Source organism: Megascapheus bottae, chromosome 15, assembly GCF_031878675.1.
Source record: "Megascapheus bottae isolate mThoBot1 chromosome 15, mThoBot2.hap1, whole genome shotgun sequence".
Taxonomy (NCBI): domain Eukaryota; kingdom Metazoa; phylum Chordata; class Mammalia; order Rodentia; family Geomyidae; genus Megascapheus; species Megascapheus bottae.
The window spans coordinates 29,887,238-29,911,980 of NC_143523.1; the positions used below are offsets into that span (position 1 = coordinate 29,887,238).

Below are 24,743 nucleotides of genomic sequence, written 5' to 3' on the forward strand. Positions count from 1 at the left end.
CATAAATGCAAAAAACTGAGATAATCAATCATAATTTGTAACATCCTGTTTTTAAGTCTAAGGATGAGGAAAATTATGTTGTGATAAAAGTATAATTATAAAGTTTGGATTAGATTTGTGAACATATCACATGAAAACCTTCTCCTATGGAGATATGTTCTGTATCTTAGAAGAAGAAAATATGATTTTCAAATTTATCCTTGAACATCCCTAGTTCATCAGGTACCAAGCCACTGATAACTTTGAACCTAGAATTCAAATTAGTTTTGCTCAGACATGAATTACTGAGACTCTAGGTGTACTAAATACAATTGGTAAATACTAATGGAGAAAGAGACAAACTGTGTCCTGGAAATTCATGGCAGCCTCTCTAGAGAAGTTGCCCTTGGACTAAAATCTTAAGGAGTGGTAAATACTGGAGTTAGAAGAGATGAAAAAGAACCATGTTTACAGCAGACTCCATGCCATGAACTTAATTTGTCTCTCTAGGTGGTCACAACAGCCTCTACTCCTGAGCCCTATGGTTAGGAAATAAAAGTTATGCTGCACAGTTAATCAACTCCTGAGCTGACTTAGTAAATGACTTCAAAGATCTCTTTTTCAAGCAGTGGGATATTACAGCTATGTTAAGAATGAGACTATGAACTTGCTGACCCTGTAAGAGCAAGCATCATTGTGGGAAAAATCACTTCATAAGTGGTGATGGGGTCAATATTTCGTTGTGAACAGAGCCTAAAAACCCCTGAAAGATGTAAGGATATGTTTATTACTTAAGTATAACCTTGCACATTCTGACTGATAAAGTGACCAAAAAAGCTTGTTTTATACATGAGGAAGCTGAGACCCTGAGAGATGGAAAGCTATCAAAAACTCTGCTATCCAGTATGGAAAACCGAGACTAGAATCTTGTCTTCATGACATCTATATTTGAACAAATACTCCAGAAAATGCAACAATAACCAGATATACAGAGTCCTCCTGTGTGCACGTGTTCCCAGTACAAGGTGATTGCTTTAGGATCATGCCTGCATTACAAAAGCAGAAATCATGAAGCCTCATCATTGGAAAAGTTTGATACTCTTTCCCTTTGAAACAAATAGGAAGTGATGTGATAGTCTTTCCATATTTCATATACTATTCACGTTATTCAGAATCATGTTTGTACTTTCTTAACTTTTGCCTCTGGCTAAAGTTCTCAAAAGATTATTCAAGCATCTTACATACCTTTCTTTCTGACATATCTAGCTTTCCTCTTATGACTGACCAGGTTATTTAAGAAAATTGACAAGCAGAAAAGAAAATAATAAAGCAAGGTTTGAAAACAACTTTGAGACTCCACCCCACTCCAGTAAGAATGACCATGATCAAGAAAGCTAACAACAACAGATGCTGGCTGGGATGTGGCCAGGAGGGATCACTACTACACTCTTGGTGGGAGTGTAAACTCATTCAAACAATATGGAAAGTAGTATGGCGATATCTCAAAAGACTAAACAAAGAGCTTCTCACACATTGATACCCCTTCTCATGTTTTTTTCCCCATTCCCTCCCCCCATCCCTTCCCAATCATCTTGTTTTCTCCCCTTCCCTTTCCTATTTCAAATAAACAAATAAACATATATATAATATACCAGGTAACAAAGTCAGATACAGTAACAATATGAGATTAACCAAAGGGCAACAAAAGAGAAGAGAAATAACATAGTACATTAACAACAACAATCATACAAGATAAAGCTCTTGTTTCCACATCCTAGAGATCCTTTCATTTAGTCTCATCCTATATGACCTTATGTACCTAGGTTTTGAGCTATTGCAATCCTCTGCTAAGAGAGTCCTAGATGTGTACTAATTATAACAAATGAGGGAACCATTGATCCTATGTTCCTTTGGGTCTGGTTTACTTCACTTAATATGATTTTTTCCAAGTTTTTCCATTTCCTTCCAAATGGGGTGATGTCATTCTTTCTGATGGCAGTATAGAATTCCATTGTGTATAAATATCACATCTTGGTGATCCACTCATCAACTGAGGGACATCTGGGTTGGTTCCATATCTTTGCTATGGTAAATAGTGCTGCAATGAATATCATTGTGCTGGTGGATTTAGTATGTCCTTGTTTCCGGACGATTGGGTAAATGCCAAGTAGTGGAATTGCTGCGTCATAGGGGATCTCTATGTTTAGTCTTTTGAAGAACCACCATACTGCTTTCCATAGTGGTTGAATGAATTTACACTCCCACCAACAGTGTATTAGTGATCCCTCCTGGCTACTTCCCAGCCAGCATCTGTTGTGATTTCTTGATAATGGCCATTCTAACTGAAATAATATAGTCTTTGTGAATTTTTTCCTCATACATTTTAGTACTGCCTCAAATATTTTCTTTGTAGCAGTTAGACCCTGCCACTATTGCAGTTGGCCATATTCTTGGTTGTTTTTTTTTTTTTTTTTTTTTTTTGCCAGTCCTGGGCTTGAGCTCAGGGCCTGAGTCCTGTCCTTGGATTTTCTCAAGGCTAGAGCTCTACCACTTGAGCCTCAGCACCACTTCCGGCTTTTTGCTATGTATGTGGTACCGAGGAATCGAACCCGGGTCTTCGTGCATGCCAGGCAAGCACTTTAACCACTAGGCCAAACTCCCGGCCGCAGTTGGCCATATTCTTAAATCTGATGGGACCTGTAGCTTTCCTAACACTTCTCTGGCTCACCTCTCCTGCTAAGCTTTGCTATTTGGTAGTAATTCAAACCTCTGTCACTGCCAGAGCTTTTGTGTCCTGGCCACCCCTTTGGTTTATGGTTCTGATAAGTATTGACCCACACTACTACAGGAGCCAGAGCTTACAACCATTTCTTCCATTTCTGGGTCCAACATTTGAAGACTGCATATTGTAATTGCCCATAACCCTGTAGCTTCCACCACCTCTAAAACGATGTCCATACTTACCAAGTCTGGTGCCATCCCAGCTGCTACCATATCCATTACTGCCACAGCTGCCATCAAAACCACCACAACCACTGAAGGTTCCTTCAAGACCCAAATTGTCATTGACACCCAAGCACAGTCCAAGGACTGCCACCAAAGTTTCTAGAATCACTTCAACCTCTATGGTCATACTAAGCATTAAGATAAGTGTTGCTTCACTAGAACTCTTTTTTCAGTTAAGTAGGCACCTATATGTTGGAATCTTCTCTTGGGACAGTTCTCTTTGGTTGTGCAACTCTTTTGACTCCACTGTGTGCCTTGTATTCATAGGTGCATCCATTTCTTCTACAGTGATGCAAGTGACAAGCACTATGCCCTGGAGTAGTAGGTACTTGGGTGTCTTATGACCACACAGTATATGTCTTCTCCATTATTCAAAATGGCTCCTTTCCTTAGGTCTGTCCCTGGTTGTGTAGCTTCTGCAGTTGCTTGGGTTACAGCTACTTGGCTGCATTTTAAGAGAGTTGTGACTTCATTCATGGGCTGGAAGGCATAAGCAATATCCTATTGCCACCTTTAGAAGTTACAGATGTTAACGAACTATCTAATAATGATGCTTTCACCGTGCTGCCTTGTCCAAAAATAATTTTCCATGGAGCAGTGGTCTTTGCAGATAGTTACAGTCTGTAGAAACTCCTCTGGTGATTGAACACTTCATTTTGGTTCTTCAAAGTGGCTCAAATGGCCGGCTTTTAATTTCCCACTTGTTTTGAGTTCAGTGACTGAAACTGTCAGAGGCTGGCTCTGAAACCTTTACATCCTGGCTCAATTTCATGTTCATTCATCTTTCATGTTCTGCATTGTATTTTTCAGATGTATCTCAATTTTTTTTGTGGAGTTCCAGACATACTTTTCTCAGGATTATTCACAAACAGCATGGATCCATTCCATTGTAGATTGTGTGACAATGCTCTGTGGTAAGTGTCACTTACCAGCATGGATAACCACTAGTTACCCTTGAACTACACAGGACAGTAACCTTTGATGTGGTCCAATGACACTGAATTGGATTACCAGTGTTTTCCAAGTGGTTCAAAATTGATAAAGATAATATAAGAAAACATAAATCCTATCATTCTTATCATCAGCCAAGCCTACCTAAATATGCTCTTGTAAAATGGCCTTGATTAAGATGGAAGAGGTTGGTAATATGCAAAAAAATTAGTTGTACTACATAGTTATTCTATTTAGAGATTTGGTGAGCATTTTAGAGCTTGTCCTAATTTCATCAGTGGCTTTCCATGTAATGCATGCATGCCTAATTACTTCAAATGCTATGTCCTCATTCTTCAGGCACATAAACAGTCAGTGGATGGCTTATGAGCCATTTCTGTATCATTTCCTTAAGCAAGTATCAACAATATTGCATCACATCTCATGTCTTATTTTGCATTCTGCTCCATTCCTAGAGGGTTCCAAATTCAATTCATATATAACATCTTTTCATGCATAAATATTTATGTTTACAAAAGTATTGGGAAAAGAAAGGCTTGTGTTGGGCCGGGAGTTTGGCCTAGTGGTTAAAGTGCTTGCCTAGCATGCACGAAGACCTGGGTTCGATTCCTTGGTATCACATACGTAGAAAAAAGCCGGAAGTGGTGCTGAGGCTCAAGTGGTAGAGCTCTAGCCTTGAGAAAGTCCAAGGACAGTGCTCAGGCCCTGAGCTCAAGCCCAGGACTGGCAAAAAGGAAAAAAGAAAAAAGAAAGGCTTGTGTTATCAGGCATTAAACATGCCTCGTATGCATAAATTTCTCATAAGAACAGCTAAAGGAGTTCTTTAGCATAAGTAGAACCTTCTACACCTTCATGGAACTCAACATTGTATCTACATAGTAGAAAATAACAAACTTTGAAAGTTTGTTTTAATATAAATTTCAAGCCAGATTTCTGAAATTGGCTTTTTATTGAGTTTCTAAGACTGTGTTAAATTGTAACAATTTGTTTACAATGTCAGTTCACGTAATTCTTTCATTTAGATGAGTCTCAAGTATTTTAGAAAACTTTTGTGTCTTTAGGTCTCAAGGCAAAAGGGAAATATATTGTTCAGTAACTCATAATACCTTTGTCCTCTGCGGTCCTTCTGGGCACTGAGTCTTTTTAGAAAAAAAGGTGTCCAAGTAGACAAATGAAAAGAAGGGCGTACAATGAAAGCATAAATTTAGTGCATATCCTGCAAAATTAAGAAAAGTGGGGAAGGGGTGGATTAGGAGGAATGGGTGGGAATGTTGAAAAGAGTGCCATTGACCAAGACACATTGTATTTATAATCTGCTTTGTTGAATGGCAACTCTTTTGCACAACTAAAGATACTAAAAAAATATTAAGAAGAAAAACAAAAAAAATCCAACAGGCAGGAATCAATGGAATTATTCTAAAATGTATTTCCTTAATTAGAAGGAACTTGAGAGCAAGAATTAAAGCACGTTTTATGAAAACAAGTTTTTCTTTTCTTTTTTTAAACTAAGTTAAAGATCGCAAGGAATTCAAAGACCCTACATTTGCTTTTGTAGCCCATTTTTCTTGTTCCTTCATCAGCGTAGATTTTCAGAGTCATGTTTTCAGTCACATTATTTGTTTTTCTCAGAAGATGTGGGTAATATATTTTCCTTACTGTTCTATCTTGCAGAATATGTATAATTGTCCTTTAGAGATGCAAGTGGTTTTAAATGACCAATATTCAATAGTTATGTAGGCTCTGAGCATTTCAAGCTAGTAGCAGTGTATTAAAATTCTATCTGAGAGCCCCAGGATTCTGACTGCAGCAGAATGAAGATAGGAATAAGCATATTTCAGTACAAACCAGGCCACTTGAGTTTTTTTCCAGCTGTCCTTTATTCTGTGTGATTCTAGACAAGTCACTTCTTCTGGGCCCCATTTTCCAAGTTATAACATTATTGGGATGTGCTTGATGCTTCAAAGCTCAATTATTATCTGTTCTGCCAGGGCAGCAATTTAGCCTTTTGTCAGGGCCCTCAAAGCCTTTTTGTTGACCTTATTTCTTATTGCTTTTGAAGCTCCACTTGGAAGTGTGGTCAGTAACCATTTGTCCTGCCAAGTGGGAATTATACTGGGTGGCTTGCTTGCATCTACTGGTTTCATCCTGAGCTCATTTGCCACCAGCCTGAAGCATCTCTACCTCACTCTGGGAATTCTTACAGGTAAGGGCACTTTGTACCACCCATCTTTTCTCACTCTATTCAGGTGTTGCCAAATATATCAGCACATCAGTGAGTCATAAAATATTTATTTTAGTAAATGCATAATTTAGTTGAAAGATCTTATGTGTACCTACCTAGCAATTAAATGGAGATAATAAGGAGATTGTACACACTTAACGAAAACCATGTGATAAAAAACAACAACAAACAACTGCTGCTTTTCCCTTTGGCATTAGTGTATTCTCCCTAAATATCATTATTAAGACTATTACTATTGCTGCTATTATTTATGTTCCTATGTATTGACCCCAGGATCTTGTGCTTACTATACAAGTGCTTTATCATTTAAACCTTATCTCTATTTCCCTTTAACAATTTTTTTATTTTTGAGTAGGGTATTATTAATTTTGTCATGATTAGCAGTGAAGTTATAATCCTCAAGTCTCTGTTCCCCAAGAACTTGGGAAGTGTGCTACCATACCCGAATTGTGAAGACACAAAAACATTATCTATTTTCAACTTGAGTTATCCTGGCTTTGCAATAAATATTGCTACCCAATCAGTTAGAATTCACACTTTTAAAAAGGAATGGCCCTTGTGAATATTTTTATATTGTGCAGTCTCTCTTGATATTATTAAAATATCACTTTGGAAATGTATAGTGAATAGAAAAAGATACAACACATGTGCCTCCACAAATCACACTTTTGGGGTTAGTTGATGAGAATGGAGTAGAAGTTTACTCATCCAGTCAGAGGGAGAGGCATGGAGAGTAGCTCTCATCCCTGACTGTGCACTGGGACACAGAAGTAGATTGAATCAGGCCAGTAAAGGATGTAACCTCATAATGAAACAATAGTATGGCTCTTGAAGCTTAAGGAGGCATATCCACCCCTGTAACAGACAAAATCTGACTGCTAAGATTATGAACAGTCCCTGTGTATTATGCTGGTTTTATACACTGAAAACAGCCATGGTTTTCAGTGTTACATCCAGAAAACCCTCAGTCTAGGCAAGAGCGGAAGGTGAGTCTCCTTTTCCATCTCTACCATTCCAGATGCTGTGAAGTTCAGGCAGAATGTCTATGGATTTTCTAAATGCTAAAGGAAGCAGAAGCTAAAAACTTTTTAGAAAGCTTTCTTCACTATCAACATTTTTTTCCCAGGGACTTTAGCAATAGTTTCAGGTTGTTTTTATTTCCCAACTATGTGAAATGATTCTGATGTTTATTTTTTTCCAGTCTTAGGACTTGAACTCTGGGCCTAGTAGCTGTCCTTGAGCATCTTTTGCTCAAGGCTAGCAATCTACCTCTTGAGCTGAAGCACCACTTCTGGCTTCTTTTATGATTAATTGGAGATAAGAATCTCCTGGACTTTCCTGCTGAGGCTGGCTTTGAACCATCTTAGTCTGAGATCCCTTCTCCCACTGGCTACTCATAATGTACGGGTACTCACTAAGTTTTCTTGTCTCCCAGGTCTTGGATTTGCACTTTGTTACTCTCCAGCTATTGCTATGGTGGGCAAGTATTTCAATAGACGGAAAGCCCTTGCTTATGGGCTTGCCTTGTCAGGGAGTGGCATTGGCACCTTCATCCTGGCTCCTGTGGTTCAGCTCCTCATTGAACAGTTTTCCTGGCAGGGAGCATTACTCATTCTCGGGGGATTTGTTTTGAATCTCTGCGTTTGTGGTGCCTTGATGCGACCCCTCGTGGTTAAAGAGGACCATTCAAGTCCTGAGCAGAACCATTCCTGTCTAAGTCAAAAAGAAGACTCTAAGCGGACATCTCCTTACTCACCTTTCACCAAAGAATGGGTGCGGACTTGCCTTTGTGGCTCTTTACAGCAAGAATACAGCTTTTTATTGATGACAGACTTTGTGGTGTTGGCCATCTCTGTTCTGTTTATGGCTTACGGCTGCAGCCCACTCTTTGTGTATTTGGTGCCTTACGCTTTAAGTGTTGGAGTAAGTTACCAGCAAGCTGCTTTTCTTATGTCCATTCTTGGAGTGATTGATATCATTGGCAACATCACATTTGGATGGCTAACTGACAGAAGGTAAGATTCATGAAAAACCAATTGGTTTCCTCCTGTCCCCTCCACCTTCTTCTCCTCCCGCCTCAGGGAGTTTAAACTTTGAATATCCGCTCACCTTTAACCCCAGAAAATACCTACATTTTTAGATACATTTCAGTATCTGAAGGCAACTTCCCTGCCTAAAGATTGGCAAATGATTTTTGTAAATGGACATACAGAAAACATATTTTAGCTTCTGGGCTATATGATCTTTGTCATAAATCCCCTATGTTGTCAATTCTAGACTATATGCTAACAAACGAAAGTACATGTATTCTTATGAGATTTCATGTGTACTGAAATTAGAACTTTTCTTACAAGTTTTATATGTCACAAAATACTATTATAAAAATTTCTCTGAATGTTTTAAAATGGAAAAGCCATCCTTTGTTGACAGGTATGTCACAAAGAGAGATGGTGGGCTAGTCCATCCTTGTTCTAGATATTTTAAGATAACAAAATTTGTTTAAACTGCCAAAGCCAAGGATAGCTACAAGTTCTGATTGTACATTTCATACCATCTCAAGTCAATTTAGTCCCTGAGAAAAGATAACATCTGGCTAAGCTTTGTGGTTTTGGTTTTTTGTGAGTCACTCCAGAGGCAAGCTAGGAAAAGAATCCAGTCCAGGAAAGAGAACCAGGTACACATTATCTGTAGCCACATATTTATTTTGACAGTGAGATAGTAAATACATTCATTAGATTGTAGGCTTAGAAACTGAAATAATAGGAAATCTACCAGTGTCCACCTGTTTGATTGAAGAGTAAAGCTCCTCATCATCTTCTAAATGAAAGGCTCTTCTTGACTTATGATGTGGGAGAGCTACCACCGTATGGCTTCTCATAAATTAGATCTTTGATAATGAATAATAATCCAATTGCCATTCTCCAGTATTATGAGTATAACATTGAGGTTTAATGCCACATTTTGGGGGCATGTGGAGCAGGAGACAGAAGGGAGGATCTTGTGCAGGTTATGCTAGTTCTATGTAACTAAACCACATGGCCATCCCTTCATACTTTTATTAAGAAAAAAAGGAAAAACAGAAAAAAAAAGAAGAAGAAGAAGAAGAAAAAGAAGGAGGAGGAGGAGGAGGAGGAGAAGAAGGAGAAGGAGAAGGAGAGGAGGAGGAGGAGGAAAAGGAGAGGAGGAGGAGGAGGAGGAGGAGGAAGAATGAAAACAGAAGAGCAAGGGAAATCAAGTTCAATCAAGTTTTAATCAAGCTACCCAACAAGAAGTAGCCTGTGATAGATCTAGGGCCAGTAACAACTAGCTGTCTAGTTTAAGATGTAACCTTAGGGGCCAGCTCTGCCCTGTGTCTCAGGAAAGAATCACCGAATTCTCAGATCATGAAGCATCTTCAGATGAGTCAGTGTAGTATTTGTCTGTCAACGTCACCATTTTTTGAGGCTCAAATGAGGTTGTGTGCAGACAAACATTCTTTATGAATGGTGAGGACTGCCATTATTCAAAAATCTTCAAAATGATTGAATTTATGGATGAACTTAGAATTATAATGGGAAACTGTAATCGTGATATCTCTTGGAAAGTCTTGAAATAAGACTTAGTCCTAGTACAAGGCCATTACCACCTCTGGACATTCATTTTAATATCTTCTAATTCCCCCTTTGTTTAACCACTTGGGTTGTTGATTCTCTATGATGTGCTGCTAATGTCTCTGAAAGCATTAACTATGGCAGATTGCCAGAAGGCATTAGCCTTCAAACAGGTTACACATTATTGCATAAGCATATCTAGCATCATCCTATGAAATATGTAACATTCTCATTTTATAGTGAACTAATTTGAGGTCAGAGGTGATAGCAGAGATAAAAACCATCCACATTTCTAATTGTAGAGCATATATTCTCTCTACCAGAACATGCTCCTTAGGGAGATAAAACCTTGCCTCTGGGTATACCAAGAGATAGATAGACAACATAGATATCATCTGAGAGGAAGCGAGCTCTATACATACTTGTGATGCTTACTGCTGCATGACATGGGTATATAGTCCTTTTATAGAATGGTGCATCCTGTGCTCATGCTTGTTCTTCAAATCCACAGGTGTCTGAAGAATTACCGGTATATTTGCTACCTCTTTGCTCTGGGACTAGATGGACTATGCTATCTCTGTCTCCCAATGCTTCAAAGTCTTGCCCTCCTTGTGCCTTTTTCTTGTATTTTTGGCTACTTTGATGGAGCCTATGTGACCTTGATTCCAGTGGTAACTGCGGAAATAGTGGGAACCACCTCTCTGTCATCAGCACTCGGTGTGATATACTTTCTTCATGCTGTGCCATACTTAGTGAGCCCTCCCATCGCAGGTAGGTTTCGAGAGAGATGTTCCAACCACTTTTATCATATTGCTATCAGAAAGGAGAGTATACACACACATACCACAACCCAAATGGCAAGCGAGCCACCCCAAAATATGATCTTCCTATAGCCTTGGTCTGTAATTTTCTTACAATAAGTGGGGACCTGAATGCTTCAAAAGAAAAAGTCCTCAGTTAATCTTGGTCACATTCCATACCAATGATAGGAGCAATGGAATGTGTTGCGTGCCAGCCGTAGGAAACTGGCTCTTGATTCTTTATTTCCCATTCACACATGCCAAATATGGGCACTGTTAATGCTTTGTGCAAAAGGGAAATGGCGCAAAGTGCAATTTTAGAAAATATGACATGGGGGCCTGGAGTTTAGCCTAGTGGTAGAGTGCTTGCCCAGCATGCACGAAGACATGGGTTCTATTCCTTTGTACCACATACTTAGAAAAAGCCAGAAGTGGTGCTGAGGCTCAAGTGGTAGAGTTCTAGCCTTGAGAAAAATCCAAGGACAGTGCTCAGGCCCTGAGCTTAAGCCCAGGACTGGCAAAAAAAAAAAAAGAAAATATGACATGGAAATAAATCTAGTGATTTGAACCAAAGGTAAATTAAGGTTCCATTTTAATACTTTGGGAACAAACTGATAATGACATAGACTAGTGCCATATTTATGAAAAATAAGACCTGGTGATAAGGAGGACATTTTGAAAAACATACCAATAAGTTTATTATATGAAGAGGAAGGCGAAATGGCAGTGAAAGATGACTGTTGAAGCAAATACAGAAATAAGAGACAGTGGCTTTGCCTGAGAGTTAATGGGCTCCAAGTTTTTAGATATATTGATTCATTCAAACTAAGAAGGCGATCATTCTCAATAGAACTGTGCAAGGAAGTCTTTAGAGAGGGAGATCATATTTGAATACATTAACTTGGGAGTCTCTAAGGAAAATATTTAGAATGTTTTGTAAACAGTGAACTCATAAAAAGAAAAAAATCTCAGGAGTTTAGCCTAGTGGTAGAGTGCTTGCCTAGCATGCACGAAGACCCAGGTTTGATTCCTTGGAACTACATACATAGAAAAAAGCCAGAAGTGGTGCTGAGGCTCAAGTGGTAGAGCTCTAGCCTTGAGAAAGTCCAAGGACAATGGTCAGGCTCTGAGCTCAAACCCAGGATTGGCAAAAACAAAAAAAACAAAACAACAACAAAAGCTTAGAGCATGATCGTACAATTAACTCAACCAATATTTATTGCATGCATTATGTATTAAAGCAAGTGTTTATCACTTTTTTTGTGTGTGTTTGCCAGTCCTGAGGTTTGAACTCAGAGCCTGGGCACTGGTCCCTGAGCTTGTTTTACTCAAGGCTAGTACTCTACCACTTGAGCCCCAGCTTCACCTTTGTTGTGCCCCCCCCCTGTAGTTTATTGGAGATAAGAGTGTTACAGTCTTTCCTGCAGGTTGGCTTTGAATCACAGTCCTTAGATCTCAGCCTCCTGAGTAGCTAGGAGTACAGGCCTGAGCCACCAGTAACTATCTTATTACTTTCATAATCCATTGCTGGGCAAATAGATCAAAACCTATTTCTCCTTTCTGGAGTGTGTAGTTTATACTAATGTCTCTGGAAATGGGATGCTGGGGCCCTTGGTGGACCTAGTGGCCTTGTTTGTTTTTGACTTTTGTGGGATTTGAACTCTGGGCTCTGTCCCTGAGCCCTTCAGCTCAAGGCTAGCACTCTACCACATGAGCCACAGCACATATACAGATTCCTTGACTGTCCCACTTATGATCTGATTTGTTAGGGTCAAATTCTAGGTAAGGCACTAAAAGTCTCCACCATCTTTCTTGTGATGCATAAGCACACAAGTGACTAAAAATAACTGATCTAGATTATTACCTGTCTAAATCAAAACCACATTGAAGCTTGTCGTATTACTTAAGATAGTATGTGGGTACATTTCTCTTAACAACCTACATGAGTTATGCCAAACTTCACTCATCCAAATGATGATGACAGAGGACACACAACAAAAGTTTGAATTTTTCATATTTACTAGATTCCTTGAGATTCATAATAGCTAATGTTAATTGTATGATTATTAAGTATATAGCACTATGCTAAATAAGCACTTTAAGGAATTAGCAACCACTATAAATTTACTTAGCAATTTCCCTAAAATACTATTTCTCAGCCACACATACTATTTTTAGGCAAGCTGTTTTCTGACTCAAAATCATAATGATGGTACGGCAATCAACTGTTATTATCCTTACAAATAATAAGATTTGGGCGAGAGTGGGAAAGCACAGTAATTGAATCTTCAGCTCCACAATGTAATTTTGTTGTTGTTTGTTGTAGGATGGCTGATGGATAAGACTGGCAGCTACACTGCATCATTCCTGCTCTGTGGATTTTCTATGATCTTTAGTTCTTTGTTGCTTGGCTTTGCAAGGATTGTAAAGAGGATGAAAAGAACCCAGCTGAAGTTCCTTGCCAAAGAATCTGAACCCAAGCTCCAGCTATGGACCAATGGATCAGTGGCTTATTCTGTAGCAAGAGAAGTAGATAAGAAAGATGAGGAAGCTCTGGCTACTGCAGTGCTTGGCTATGATCTCCCATGACCAACAAATGGCCTTGAGCCTGATGGAGCTGGGGCCATGAGATTGTTCACTTTTCTGAAACATTTTATTCCAACGAAGTATTGTCTTCTGAGAAAATTGTTATTATCCTGTTCTCATTAACATATTTATAAGAAAAAGTAGCAAGTAATAATAATAATGATAATAAAAAGTCAAACTCACCTAGAGTTTCCTCATTCGGGAGTTGTACTCAAAATCAAACTGGGATCTTTAGGCAGTGGAGCATAGTTTCCATAAGGAATATAAGAACACTGTGGATATAATTAGCTGTCATTAGGAAAGACTGTAAGACACAACCAAAGCAGAGGACATTGGACAGAGCATCTCATTCTAAAGTCTCTGCCTCTCTGTCTTCCCTCTTCAGAAGGGAAGCAGAAACACTGACATGTAGAATTGCCTACCTTGTACTGTGTGAGAAGGTGGGGATGGAGACTCACTCAGGTGTAGCAGTTGAGATACCAAGTCTTTTCATGAGCCTTTTCAAGAGTTTCTCATTAAAGGCTTAAATTGAGTGGCCAAAGAATACTTGAAATTCTTCTAACAACTCTGATTAATCCAGACGTAGAGACTTTTATTTCCCTCTTAATCTTCTAGGCAGACTTTGCTTTTGCCAATTGGTAGATGTCACTTTGAGAATGAAGCAAGAAAACAAATAAGAACAACAACAAAATCCTGAAATGGTATGGTTATAAGGGAGTGACTCATAAGATTTTTATTTGAAATTTCCCCCTGGAGATGGCAAGCTCTTTTCCTAGCTAGCATGGCATCCTGGGCGATCACTCTGTGAATGCTCTAAATTGAGCATAAGTCACAGGGCACCTCTCTAGCTTTCCTGAAATGCTAATAACACACAATCTGCTTATTTGGGAAAAAATGTTCAAAGGGTCTTATTTGAATGTAGCCGCATTCCTGCTTGGAACAGAACAGTATCCCAATTGGGCAGGAATTGACTTCTTAAATCATCAGGTCTCTGGTGGTATCTGCTTTGAAGATGGTGATGCGTGAATTCAACAGGTCAGTGTATGCGTACCATACATCCTCATCAGTGTTACCCCTGCCAGATTTCTTCCCCCATCTGTCCCAACTCAACCCATCCACTCATTACTTGTCTCCATCTTCCTCTCTGTGTTCCCATTTCTCCCTGTGCTGTTTTGTTCCAGTGTCTACTGCCCTTCATCACTTTATGGATAATAGTTGGAAAACTAATTTACTCAGTTAATTTCTTCATTCTCAATACTTCAGTCTTCTGTGAACTGGAATCATTTTGTGTTTTCCAACTGGAGAGGAAGAGTGAAGAGAAAAGAGCTAAATCCGTTTGTCTAGCTTGTCTCCAAGAGTTTCATTCCATAAAATTATAGTATTAAAACCGTCATATCACACCTGAAAAGGGAGGTTATGTAACAAAAACAAGGGATTTGATTTCATTTAAGAGTTTAAAATCCAAGGAAATATTTTTGCCTCAAACGCCATTAATCCATTGTCCCCAAAGAGGCTTCACAAGTGCCAGGACAAGAAGAAAAGAGCTGAATAGAATCTTAGGTTGCCTAGCAGGACATTGCTTGCCACTGGGTTATTTCACAAACATTACATATTAAGAGACTGCTTTCAGAATGAGATAATGGTTTGATTTTTATGGGAGAAAATAGCACTATTACATGGCTGTTCTTGCAAGGGAAATTCAAATATTGTTACCTCTGGAGAATTTAGTTTCAAATCCATTTGTTATTTGCATTGAAAAACAGTCAGAAAATATTCATAAAAAGCAAAGTTAAAAAGACATTAAAGATATTTGGAGCAGCACTTTATCTTAAATATCCATTTTTGAAATGTAAAGCCTAGAGATGTTTGGAATCTAAATATTCTTATGTATTCTTTTTATATTATGATCACGGTAAAGTTTTGCTTATGTGATTCTACCATGTAATTTATCTAAACTGCTAAAAGTATTTATGGAAAATAAGCACAATGATTAGTCTTTAAAATTTGTATAAAAGCATGTGTTATATATTTCATTTATATATGTTAAATGACATGCATAAATCTGTATCTTCATCTCCTGGAGCACTTTTAAAAACTAGTAAGACAAAAATGTAGATCTTAGAATCTACAGTTTTAGCATATGCATAGAATTTTACTGTCAATGTTCTTCTAGGAGTGTATTCTGTTTGTTTCAAAACTAAGGGAATTTGTGAGAATTATATATTTTATGGAACCAAGAATAAGATTTTAATGAAATGATTCTAGCTGTTTATAACCCAAATTTCTAATTTGGAATTGATAGAATAGGAAACAGAATAAATTATCTTTTGTAGATACAGAGTATCGTCGGACTTTTTGTTCAGACACAGTAGATTGGATACATATGTTAAACGTGTCCTATTTCTAAAGCAAAATAAAAGACATATATACTCATGTTTCAAATCATTTTCCTCCCTTGGACAAAGAGTTTTGATGGAATGGCGAATGAGCCAATTTGGATTATGCTAAAATGTAGTTTAGATTTATAACATCCCAAAGACTTGGGATGCTGAATATTTCTACTATGATAGTAGTGCTGTGCTAGATCCCCTCTATTTGTTATTTCATTCAACCTTTATGGATAACACATGTTATTGATATTTTTTAGTTGTGAAGCAGAAGGCGTCAGATCCTTAACTCAATAGTCACTGCACTCTAGTGCCTGGAATATGAAATCCTACGAAAGTAGGAAGCTCTAGTACTGCAGCCTGCATTCCTTCTGTTGCCTGACAGGAATATGGGATTTGGGATGTTGCATTTGGCCTAAGTTGAATGGAGAAACTTTCACAGCATAGGGTTATACATTAACATTCACTTTTCAATTCTATTAGGGAATCATTTACAAGTATGTTTAAGGAATCCAATGTTTCCATCATGGAAGAGTATTTTATAACTGAGACATTATGCAGCACTGCCATCTGCTGGAGCCAGTGAGAACACTCCTTGGAAACTGTTGGAGCCTCTAAATTGTTCAATTCGGCAAGGCTGGCCTTTGAATTGGCTATCTTCTCCGAACTCCATTTCTTTCAATAAATAGATTATAAACAACCATTTCTTAAACAGTTTTTTAATGTTGTATGGAATGTATGAATTGAAAAGTTGGATGTCATCAAAGTAGTAGAGAATATGAAAGATGCATCTTCAAATGACACATGTGGAAAAAGTTACCCTGGAAAATAGCTGACAAGTGGATATTTTGACTCTGGCTATGTTCACAGTAGGTCACAGAAACCTTTCTTTGGTTATCTAGTTAAACTCTGAGCACATACCATTAATAAAGGAGAAAGGCAATTTGGATGAACCTCATACTATTTGTGATGGGGAGGAGACCTGACTGTCTTGCGAGGCTGCTTTAACCTAAGGAGCCCCAAGGAGCAGAGGACACTAACATGTTAAGTTCAGCACCCAGATACTGTGTTTTCTTGCTTGCTTGATCTATAATAATAGTGACTGGAAATCCAATCCACCGATTTGTTCAAATTAATCTGGAATTAACACTGTCTTTGGACTACTAAATTGTATCAGCATTACATTCTTTTTTTTGCTAATGCCAACGTGAGTGAGATTTTCTTTTTGCCATTTGAAGTAATGTGTTTTAACTTACATAGAGTGCCAGCTAGTGAAATCTCTAAAGACAGATGGACCAACACCCAAAGTCTTCAGTTAAATGGAAGGGACAAATATCTAAGAATATACTGTCTCTAAAAACAGAATTATTGATTTAGACAGATAGTTACAACTCCAAATTCGGAGTCATTAATAATTGATTTCAATCCCAAGTGTCCCTGAAGTCATATCTCTAGGTGGTTTTGGATAGATAAGCATAATCCCAGATAAATTTAAAACTATTAGACATTCATTTTTGCTCCATGTTTAATGGAGCAATATCTTCATGTACTGATTCTACACTTACTATATCTTGTCTACTTCAATGTTCTAATGGCTAGTGAATTTAGTTGCTGAATAAACTTTAAGCTTACTGTTATTTTACATTTTTTATAGCTCGGTGTTTTTTGCCCTTATGTATGTATGTATTTACAGATGGAATCTTGCTATGTAGTCCACACTAGATTGGAATGTAGAATCTTCCTGAGCTGGAATTATAGCAGCGTACTGCCTCCCCCTCCCCTTTTAAATTAGATGCTTATAGTAGCATCTTTATTTTGATACTGATATTTTGATATTTTATTCAGTATGATGTCACTACTTGGGAACCTGGGTTATTTCATTCCTAATAAGACTAATGTCATCCTGTTTTGATAGGTGATGTAAGAAAATATTTGAAAGGCATACGTTTCTGCTGAATCAGGACTTGACTTGAATTCTGAAATTCTTGATTAGAGATAATTTGCTTCCTGGTGTTCTTTGAACAGAAAACTACAAGCAGTGATTTAGGGAAAAGCTAATTCATGAGATGCATTGTATATGTTTGAATATATATGGGAAGAAGACCTGAAAAAGTACTTATCAAATTGTAAACCTTCAGGCATAGAATTGGGCTGGGGGGAGAAGTGTGCTGGTGTTACAAATGAATATATTTCAGCATTAATTTTTTTTGATGATCATTCTTTTATAAAAAACCAAAGCCACAGAAGGAATTGTTTAAATAAAAATGACAACAAAAAGGAAAATACATAGATAATAATAATTTAAAGAGCTGCACTGGAAATGTGGATAATAAAATCACATGGCATCCTTTTTTGTCACTAATAGAGTGGCAAATAATGGTATAGTCCATTAACAAAGAAACAATTAGAATAGCTTGATTACAATATACAAATGTCACACTTTTTCTGGAGGCCCTACAGGGGAAAAATGACCATCTGAAAATCTTACACAAAAGAAAAAGCTTCACAGAAGTCAATATGGAAAGAGAATATAGTTAACTAAAGGACAGAATTGTAGGTATGTGAACTCTACCCAAAGCCCAAAGTAATATGCTGAAATCTTGAGTCTGGAGCTAGTGGCTAGTGATACCTCCTTTATCCATTTGCATATCACTTCTCTTAATTTCTCAGTAACCTCCTCTTTATCCCAATGACTTCAACCTAAAAACACTGCAATACTAATTGTAAGGAATAAAGTTCTATTATAAATTCATTGTAGATATGTTGTTCAAAGTTCAAAAATGCCAGAAAAACCGGAAATTCATGATATTCCAATATTTATTTATCTTTTGTCACAAATTTTAGGTCTGTAATGAACATTTTGGAAAAAAATAGTTCTAGTTTTCTACGAACATACTCTTATATTATTTAAAATTTGACAAAATCGATTTTTTCCTGTTCTAAGCTTTCTCTTTTTGTTGAGGGCACCAGAGATGGCAAATTTTTCACTATGATTTTGTTCCCTCAAAAAAGAAGATTTTTTTTTTTTTTTTTTGCCAGTCCTGGGTTTGAGCTCAGGGCCTGAGCACTGTCCTTGGACTTTCTCAAGGCTAGAGCTCTACCACTTGAGCCTCAGCACCACTTCCGGCTTTTTTCTATGTATGTGGTACCGAGGAATCAAACCCGGGTCTTCATGCATGCTAGGCAAGCACTTTAACCACTAGGCCAAACTCCCGGCCCAAAAGAAGATTTTTTTTTAGGTGACTACCAAGTTGAGTTAAAAGTCAAAACATCTGTAATTGAAAAGTTCTATCTTTTGTAAGCTTGTAGTTATGAGCCTCACTAATGTACTTTGCAGTCCTTAGTGTCTTGACCTAGTTAGCAAGTATTTCTACACAATTATGCTCAATTCATAGGCAACGTGGGGGTGTTACACAAAATGTAATGAAAACATAAGTAACAGAGTGTAAAATTATACCATTTTCCAAAATGATTACAGGTGAGCTGTTACTGTTTCTTAATGGATAACAGTAATTTAAGTTAAAGTACAATAAGCCAGGTGCAAGTAGCTCACACCTGTAATCATAACTACACAGGAGGCTAAGCTAGATCTGAGGGTCACAGTTGGAAGCTAACCAACCAAGGAAGAAAAGTCTGGGGATTCATATCTCCAATGAACCATCCAAGGGCTAGAATTGGAGCTGCAGTTCAAGTGGTAGAAAGTTAGTTAGTCTTGAGAAAAGAAAAAATAAATAAAAAAGCTAAGGATAGCAGTTCCCAGGCCCCGAGTTCAAGCCCCAGGACCCCCTCCCTCTTGCCTCCACACATGCTCCCTCATAAGAAAAAGATATTGAGCTCTATAAGATCAGTGAGTTAAAACCGTGAACATATGGGAACTGCAAATGGAAGGAAAGGCTCAGGATTCATGTCCGTACAGTATGTACTTAAATGGAAAGTTCACAGAGAGCAGTGAGAAATTCCGCATTGTCTGGATCTATCTTTTGTGCCTTCTCATAGTACTCAGCGGCTTGCCTCTTCTCCCCCTCCAGCCTATAAACAAAACCCAGGGCCCCTAAGCTCTGCACATCGTAAGCATTGCGACAGAGTCTCTTCATAGCCAGTTTCTTCAGAGCGCCTGTCAGTTTTGTGCGCAAAGACGACCTCTCTTTGACCTTTAAGGCTTGTAAATAATGATGAATGGCAGTACTTTCGGATTTACGGTGGAATTCTTGAAAGCGGCCGTAGTGGTAATGGATCTGATGTTTGTGGTCATCAGTTATGTTCTCCAGAGCGAGGGCTTTCCGGAAAACATCTTGGGCATTGCTATACTGGCCTCCCTCTGCGTACATGTTGGCCAGGTCTGTGTAGGCAAATGCAAACATCGAGTCTTGGTCCACGGCTGCTTTGAAGTGGAAGATGGCTGAGGCAATCAGCTCCTCCACCTTCAGTCTGTCCTTTCCTTTAGGTCTGTTGCGAGTTACTTTCTTGATCTGGATCATTTGTGCCCGGTAGCAAAGTCCCATCTGGTGATGCAGGAAAGAAGACGTTGGTGTCACCTCTAAGGCCTTGGTTAAAAGCTCCAGGGCTTTGTCCCAGGCATTTTTCCTCCTGTAGAATTTGGCTGCATAACGAAGGACATAAGGCTGGGATGATATCTGATCTAGAATCTCTTCAATATACCTTTCTCCTTCCGCTTCTGCATGTACATCTTGAAGCTTCAGGGCCAGAAAAACCTTGATATAGCTGTTGTCTGGGTTCAGGGTCACAGCCTTTCGTAGAGGCCCCAGTGAAAAGCTCTTGACAAATCCTTCTCTGTCAGAATCATCTAGCCGATACACCGTGATGGCATAGCCAATGTTGAATTCTGGATTGTCGGGTTCTACCTCCAAAGCTTTCTCAAAAGCTGCTTTTGCCTTTTGGTAATATTTTCCTCCAAATTTCAAGAGTGCCCATCCTTTCTCACAGTCGATCTCTGGCCGGTCTACCTTGTGTGAAGAAGGGCTGGAGAGTTTCTTGCAGACGCCCCTCACCTTGTCGATGTACTTCTGTGCTTCTTCAAGCTGGGACATATGGTAAGACACCCAGGCATAGTTTCCCCATGTCACCACACTTCGCACGGCTTCTTCATCTGAGTGTTCTCTCTGGATTATTTCTTCTGCTTGTTCCAAGCACTTGAGGGCATCTTCATTTTGACCCTTGAGGTGTTTCACATAGGCTAGGAGATTGTAAAGAGCAAGTCTGGATTTTGTGGTGAGGAATTCAAGCTGTTGCCCAATGGTATCTTCCACATCAAACAGGTCAATGTCTTCTTTAAGTAAATTCCAGGTAAAGTGGCATTCTAGCTCTAGCAGAATGGGCCTCACAGAGTCTTCAGAGGTTTCACTGGAAAACACAAAGTTCTTTTCAATTTTTCAAGAAATAAAGGAAATAGATGATCTTCTAAATCGTCAATGGGTAAGCTCATTGTATAACAACCAATTTCAGTTCATATTTCATCCAAAATTAAAGCCCTGGGTTTCAATAGCTCTTACAGTATGACAATTATATTTCATTTAGATTTCCTTTATGACACTTACATTTCTTTTATAGTCTACTTATTGTGAACCCAAATCTGAGGAGGTGGCAGAACTCTCTATTGTACAGGATGCCTATTTTCTGTTGGCAGTCACTAACCTGCGAAAATTAGGAATCAGTGCGTGTGGATGTGTTAATTTCATATAAAACATAAAATTCTATTTCTGTATTTTGAGCAGAAAAGAAAAAAAATAAGAGAGCCAGGGATATAGCTCAAATGGGAGAGAAGTTCCATAGCACGTACAAAGCCTTGGGTTCAATCTCTACTACCCTGATGAAAAAAATAAGAGATTAAACAACAACAATAACAACTAAAAATCTTTTGGGGTTGGGTGTGGTGCTACATGCTTGTAATTCTGGCTATGCGGGAAGTGGAGATGGGAGGATTACAATTTGACACTAGCCAAGATTTAAAAAAAAGTTAGGAAGATCTTGCTTGAAAAATAAAGTAAAAAGGACAAGTGGTATGACTCAAGTTGTAGAGTGCTTGGCAAGCAAGAACCAACACTAAAATTCAAACCATTATACTGCCAATTAAAGAAGAAGAAGATGGAGAAGGAAAAATACAGGAAGAAAGTTACTGACAGGAACAGAGAAGTGAAACTAATACAGAGAAAGAAAGGAAAGAAAGAAGCAAGCAAGCTCTGCAGAGGAATACACAGAGAATTAGTTAGAAACAAGTATACCAGAAAGAGAGAAGCATATGTCTGAGACAGACAAAAAGGAAAGTAACACATTTAGAGACAGGTGGGAAAAGGGAAAAAGGAAGCTAAAGTGGTTTTGATGTGAATGCCACCTCCTTTCAAACCTCAGGTTGTGGGCCAATATTAAGGACCGCGGTTCTGTCTTTAACACATATTTATTGAAACACCCTTGATACCAGGCACAGTGTGATTTGTGCAGAATGATCATGATGGAGAGCCTGTTTTTGAAACTGGGAAGATAAGAGGGAAGCAGAGATAGGAAACACTCACTGATTAGGGAGAGCCTTTTTTGTTGTTTGTTTCTTTTCTTTTTTGTTGTCAGTCCTGGGGCTTGAACTCTGGGCCAGAGTGCTGTCCCTGAGCTCTTTACTCAAGGCTACTGCCCTACCCCTTGAGCCACAGCGCCACTTCCAGGGATAGCCTTTTATACATGAGATTTTCTGAGTAACAATAGGAATGCAATTGCGAAAAGACACAGCCTTATTTATACAGGGACGGCTCATAAGGACATAAACAACTACATGAAGCTCATCTAAAAACAGCCAAACACAACAGTGTGTTCCAATGAAGTCCCATGGAAGTGACTTAAGGAAAGCTACATCACTCGGTGCTATGAACATCAATAGCTTTAACTCATCAGTTGCATACAGGAAAAAACCAGAATCCCTCTTAGTTTCCAAAGACCTTCTTAGTATGTCTGTGTTCATCTGAGTTGAGGGGAGGCGAGGCAGTCCTAAGTCTAGTCTGTGGGAAGGCACAGATATTCTGGCCAATCGTTGGACCTAACAATTTATTCTGATAGCCCAATTAATATTTAATTTTGCTGAAATTGAACTTAATGGGATGTGCTCTCTCTCTCTCCCCCCCCTCTCTGTCCTCTAAAACATTTAAGATGGTAGAATAATTAAAACTTTGGGGTTTCCGATGTCCATGCTTCCAGAGCAACAATGGCTGTCCTCAGTTTTGTCTGTCTGTCTTGCCAATGGTGGTAGTGAGTTAGTTGGGAAGGATTCTCTAAAATTGGCACTGGCCCTGACACAGGGTCACAAGAAGCAAAGTGGTACAGAAGAAAAACTTGCTTCGGGCCTCTCATTATAAGCAAGTGCTCTAATTATAGGATAGAAAGTCTTCTTATTTGTGTTCAAATGTGTATTTCCCTTTGTGGTCCCCCCCCCCCAATTCTCCTTGGAAGTACAATATATGTAGTCACAGGATGGATCATTACATATGCATAGTTAGGGCAATATGTTTATGAATAAGCACTTATTGACTGTGTCACAAACAGCAGTATTCTATTACAGTTAATATAGCAGTGCACAAGATGGAAGAAAGGAAAGTCCTTCAATCCTTCCTTCCTTCTACGAAGAATCTTCCTAGGAAGATTCCTTCAAAGAGGAATCGATTTAAAAATATAAATAAACATGTTTAATGAATTGAAAATACAATTCCAGACAGTGAGAAATGCTAAGAATCAAAATAAGTCACACACACACACACACACACACACACACACACACACACACACATCCAGAACAACAGACAAACAAACCCAAAAATCAAAAATGTTTTAGAGGGGAAAGAGACAATCCAAGTAAGATGTCAGTATGAAAACGAGGCACTCATGAAAGACCTGAAGGAGAACAGTCTAAGCCAAGGCCTTTCAGTCGGCATGGTTTGGTTTCCCCAAGAGAACACTTAATAATTTCAGAAGACTTTTTCGGTTGTGATCACTGGAGGGAAAAGTGCCAGCTTCCCTGAATCCAAAATATCCAGAACAGAAGAACAGGAGGCAGACACTGAGGTCCCCAAACGGGTGAGCTGTAAGAAGCTGTGCCGTCCCAAGGGCGGCTCCCGGGAAGGGGACACTCGGACAAAACTCCCCCCAGGCAAAATGAGTGGCACCGAGACAAACAGGACGCGGGGGGGGGGCTGCGGGTGTCGCCCCGCCCCCCGGGAACGGCAGCTGGAAGGAGAGGTGGCCCCGGGGTGAGGGCTGGGGTGGAGGTCCTGGGCGGGTGAGGAGTTTCTCGGCCCCTGCCTCCTGTTCAGCGCGGCCCCCGCGGGTGGCCTAGGGGAGCCCCCGGGAGAGGACGGGCCTTCCGCGGGCGCTGGGGGGGGTCACCTGCCGCGCACCCCGATGGTGCCCAGGAAGAGGCAGGCTCTTCAGGGGACATGGCGCAGCCTTCCTCCAGAACCCACTGCTTCAGGAGGCTCCGCCACGCGGCTCCCGGACCTCACTGGTCCTGGAGATCCCGCAGGGCAGGGCCCGGCTCCCCGAGGGCGAGGGGCGCGGTCCCCGGGCGCCGAGGTTGGGGTGGGAGTGGACGTCGGGACCCGCGGGGCTGCAGACCCGGGGTGGAGGAGAAGGGGGGGAGGAGAGCCTTACCTCATGGCGGCTGGGGCCCGGGCTGTGGAAGTGCCACTCTGGCGCGGTGTGCCGGGGACCTGGGACTCCGGCTGGCGCGGGGTGGGCGGGGAGGGGCGGCGGCGGCGTGCGCGCCTGCGTGCGCGCGGGGCCGGGCCTGGCCTGTGGTCTTTGTTCCAGTCTACACTGAACGAGACACGGAATCTGCAGCCGCCCTTTGCCTTTAGCTCTGCGTTTGGGATGCGACGACCGGGTCAACCTTGGGTCTGTGCTGGTGTCCAGTGTCTTCCCGGCTTGCCACATGCTAAATGGAAGCCGAAATGCGGGCTCGGGTTCCACCAGCAAGGCTTGCAAATCTGTGCTATCATTTGCTATTTATTTTTATTTCATTTTACTTTATGCACTTGTACAAAGGCGCTTCCGCTTTATGAATACAGTGCCTCTTGATCAGTGCCCCACCCATGTTTCCCAAGCGGGTCCAGACCCACAAGTGACGCTGGCTCCATGGACCCAGAGGTCCATTAAATATGACGGCTGTGATTGCCAGCGCTTTCCTCTCTCCTTCTTTACGCCTTGGCCT

General features: G+C 39.8%; 2 protein-coding genes across 4 annotated transcripts in view; one reads left to right on the forward strand and one right to left on the reverse strand.

Annotated features, from left to right (window-relative positions):
* Slc16a12 (solute carrier family 16 member 12) overlaps positions 1–13,977 on the forward strand; it is a 56,761-nt gene extending 42,784 nt beyond the window's left edge. For all 3 annotated transcript variants that reach the window (XM_090346297.1, XM_090346296.1, XM_090346298.1), the window contains 5 exons: positions 3,796–3,899; positions 5,996–6,139; positions 7,614–8,193; positions 10,280–10,539; positions 12,895–13,977. In XM_090346297.1, coding sequence (XP_090202423.1) covers positions 3,796–3,899; positions 5,996–6,139; positions 7,614–8,193; positions 10,280–10,539; positions 12,895–13,157 — 1,351 coding nt within the window. In that variant the 3' untranslated portion in view covers positions 13,158–13,977. The remainder of the gene's footprint in view (positions 1–3,795; positions 3,900–5,995; positions 6,140–7,613; positions 8,194–10,279; positions 10,540–12,894) is intronic.
* Positions 13,978–18,521: 4,544 nt separating this feature from the next.
* LOC150054094 (interferon-induced protein with tetratricopeptide repeats 5) lies at positions 18,522–24,252 on the reverse strand. Its single transcript, XM_090346299.1, has 2 exons — positions 24,185–24,252; positions 18,522–20,902 (listed from the first exon to the last, which is right to left on the reverse strand). Exons 1-2 carry the CDS (start codon positions 24,187–24,189, stop codon positions 19,465–19,467), a joined length of 1,443 nt encoding a protein of 480 aa, XP_090202425.1. The 5' UTR covers positions 24,190–24,252; the 3' UTR covers positions 18,522–19,464.
* Positions 24,253–24,743: the final 491 nt, after the last annotated feature.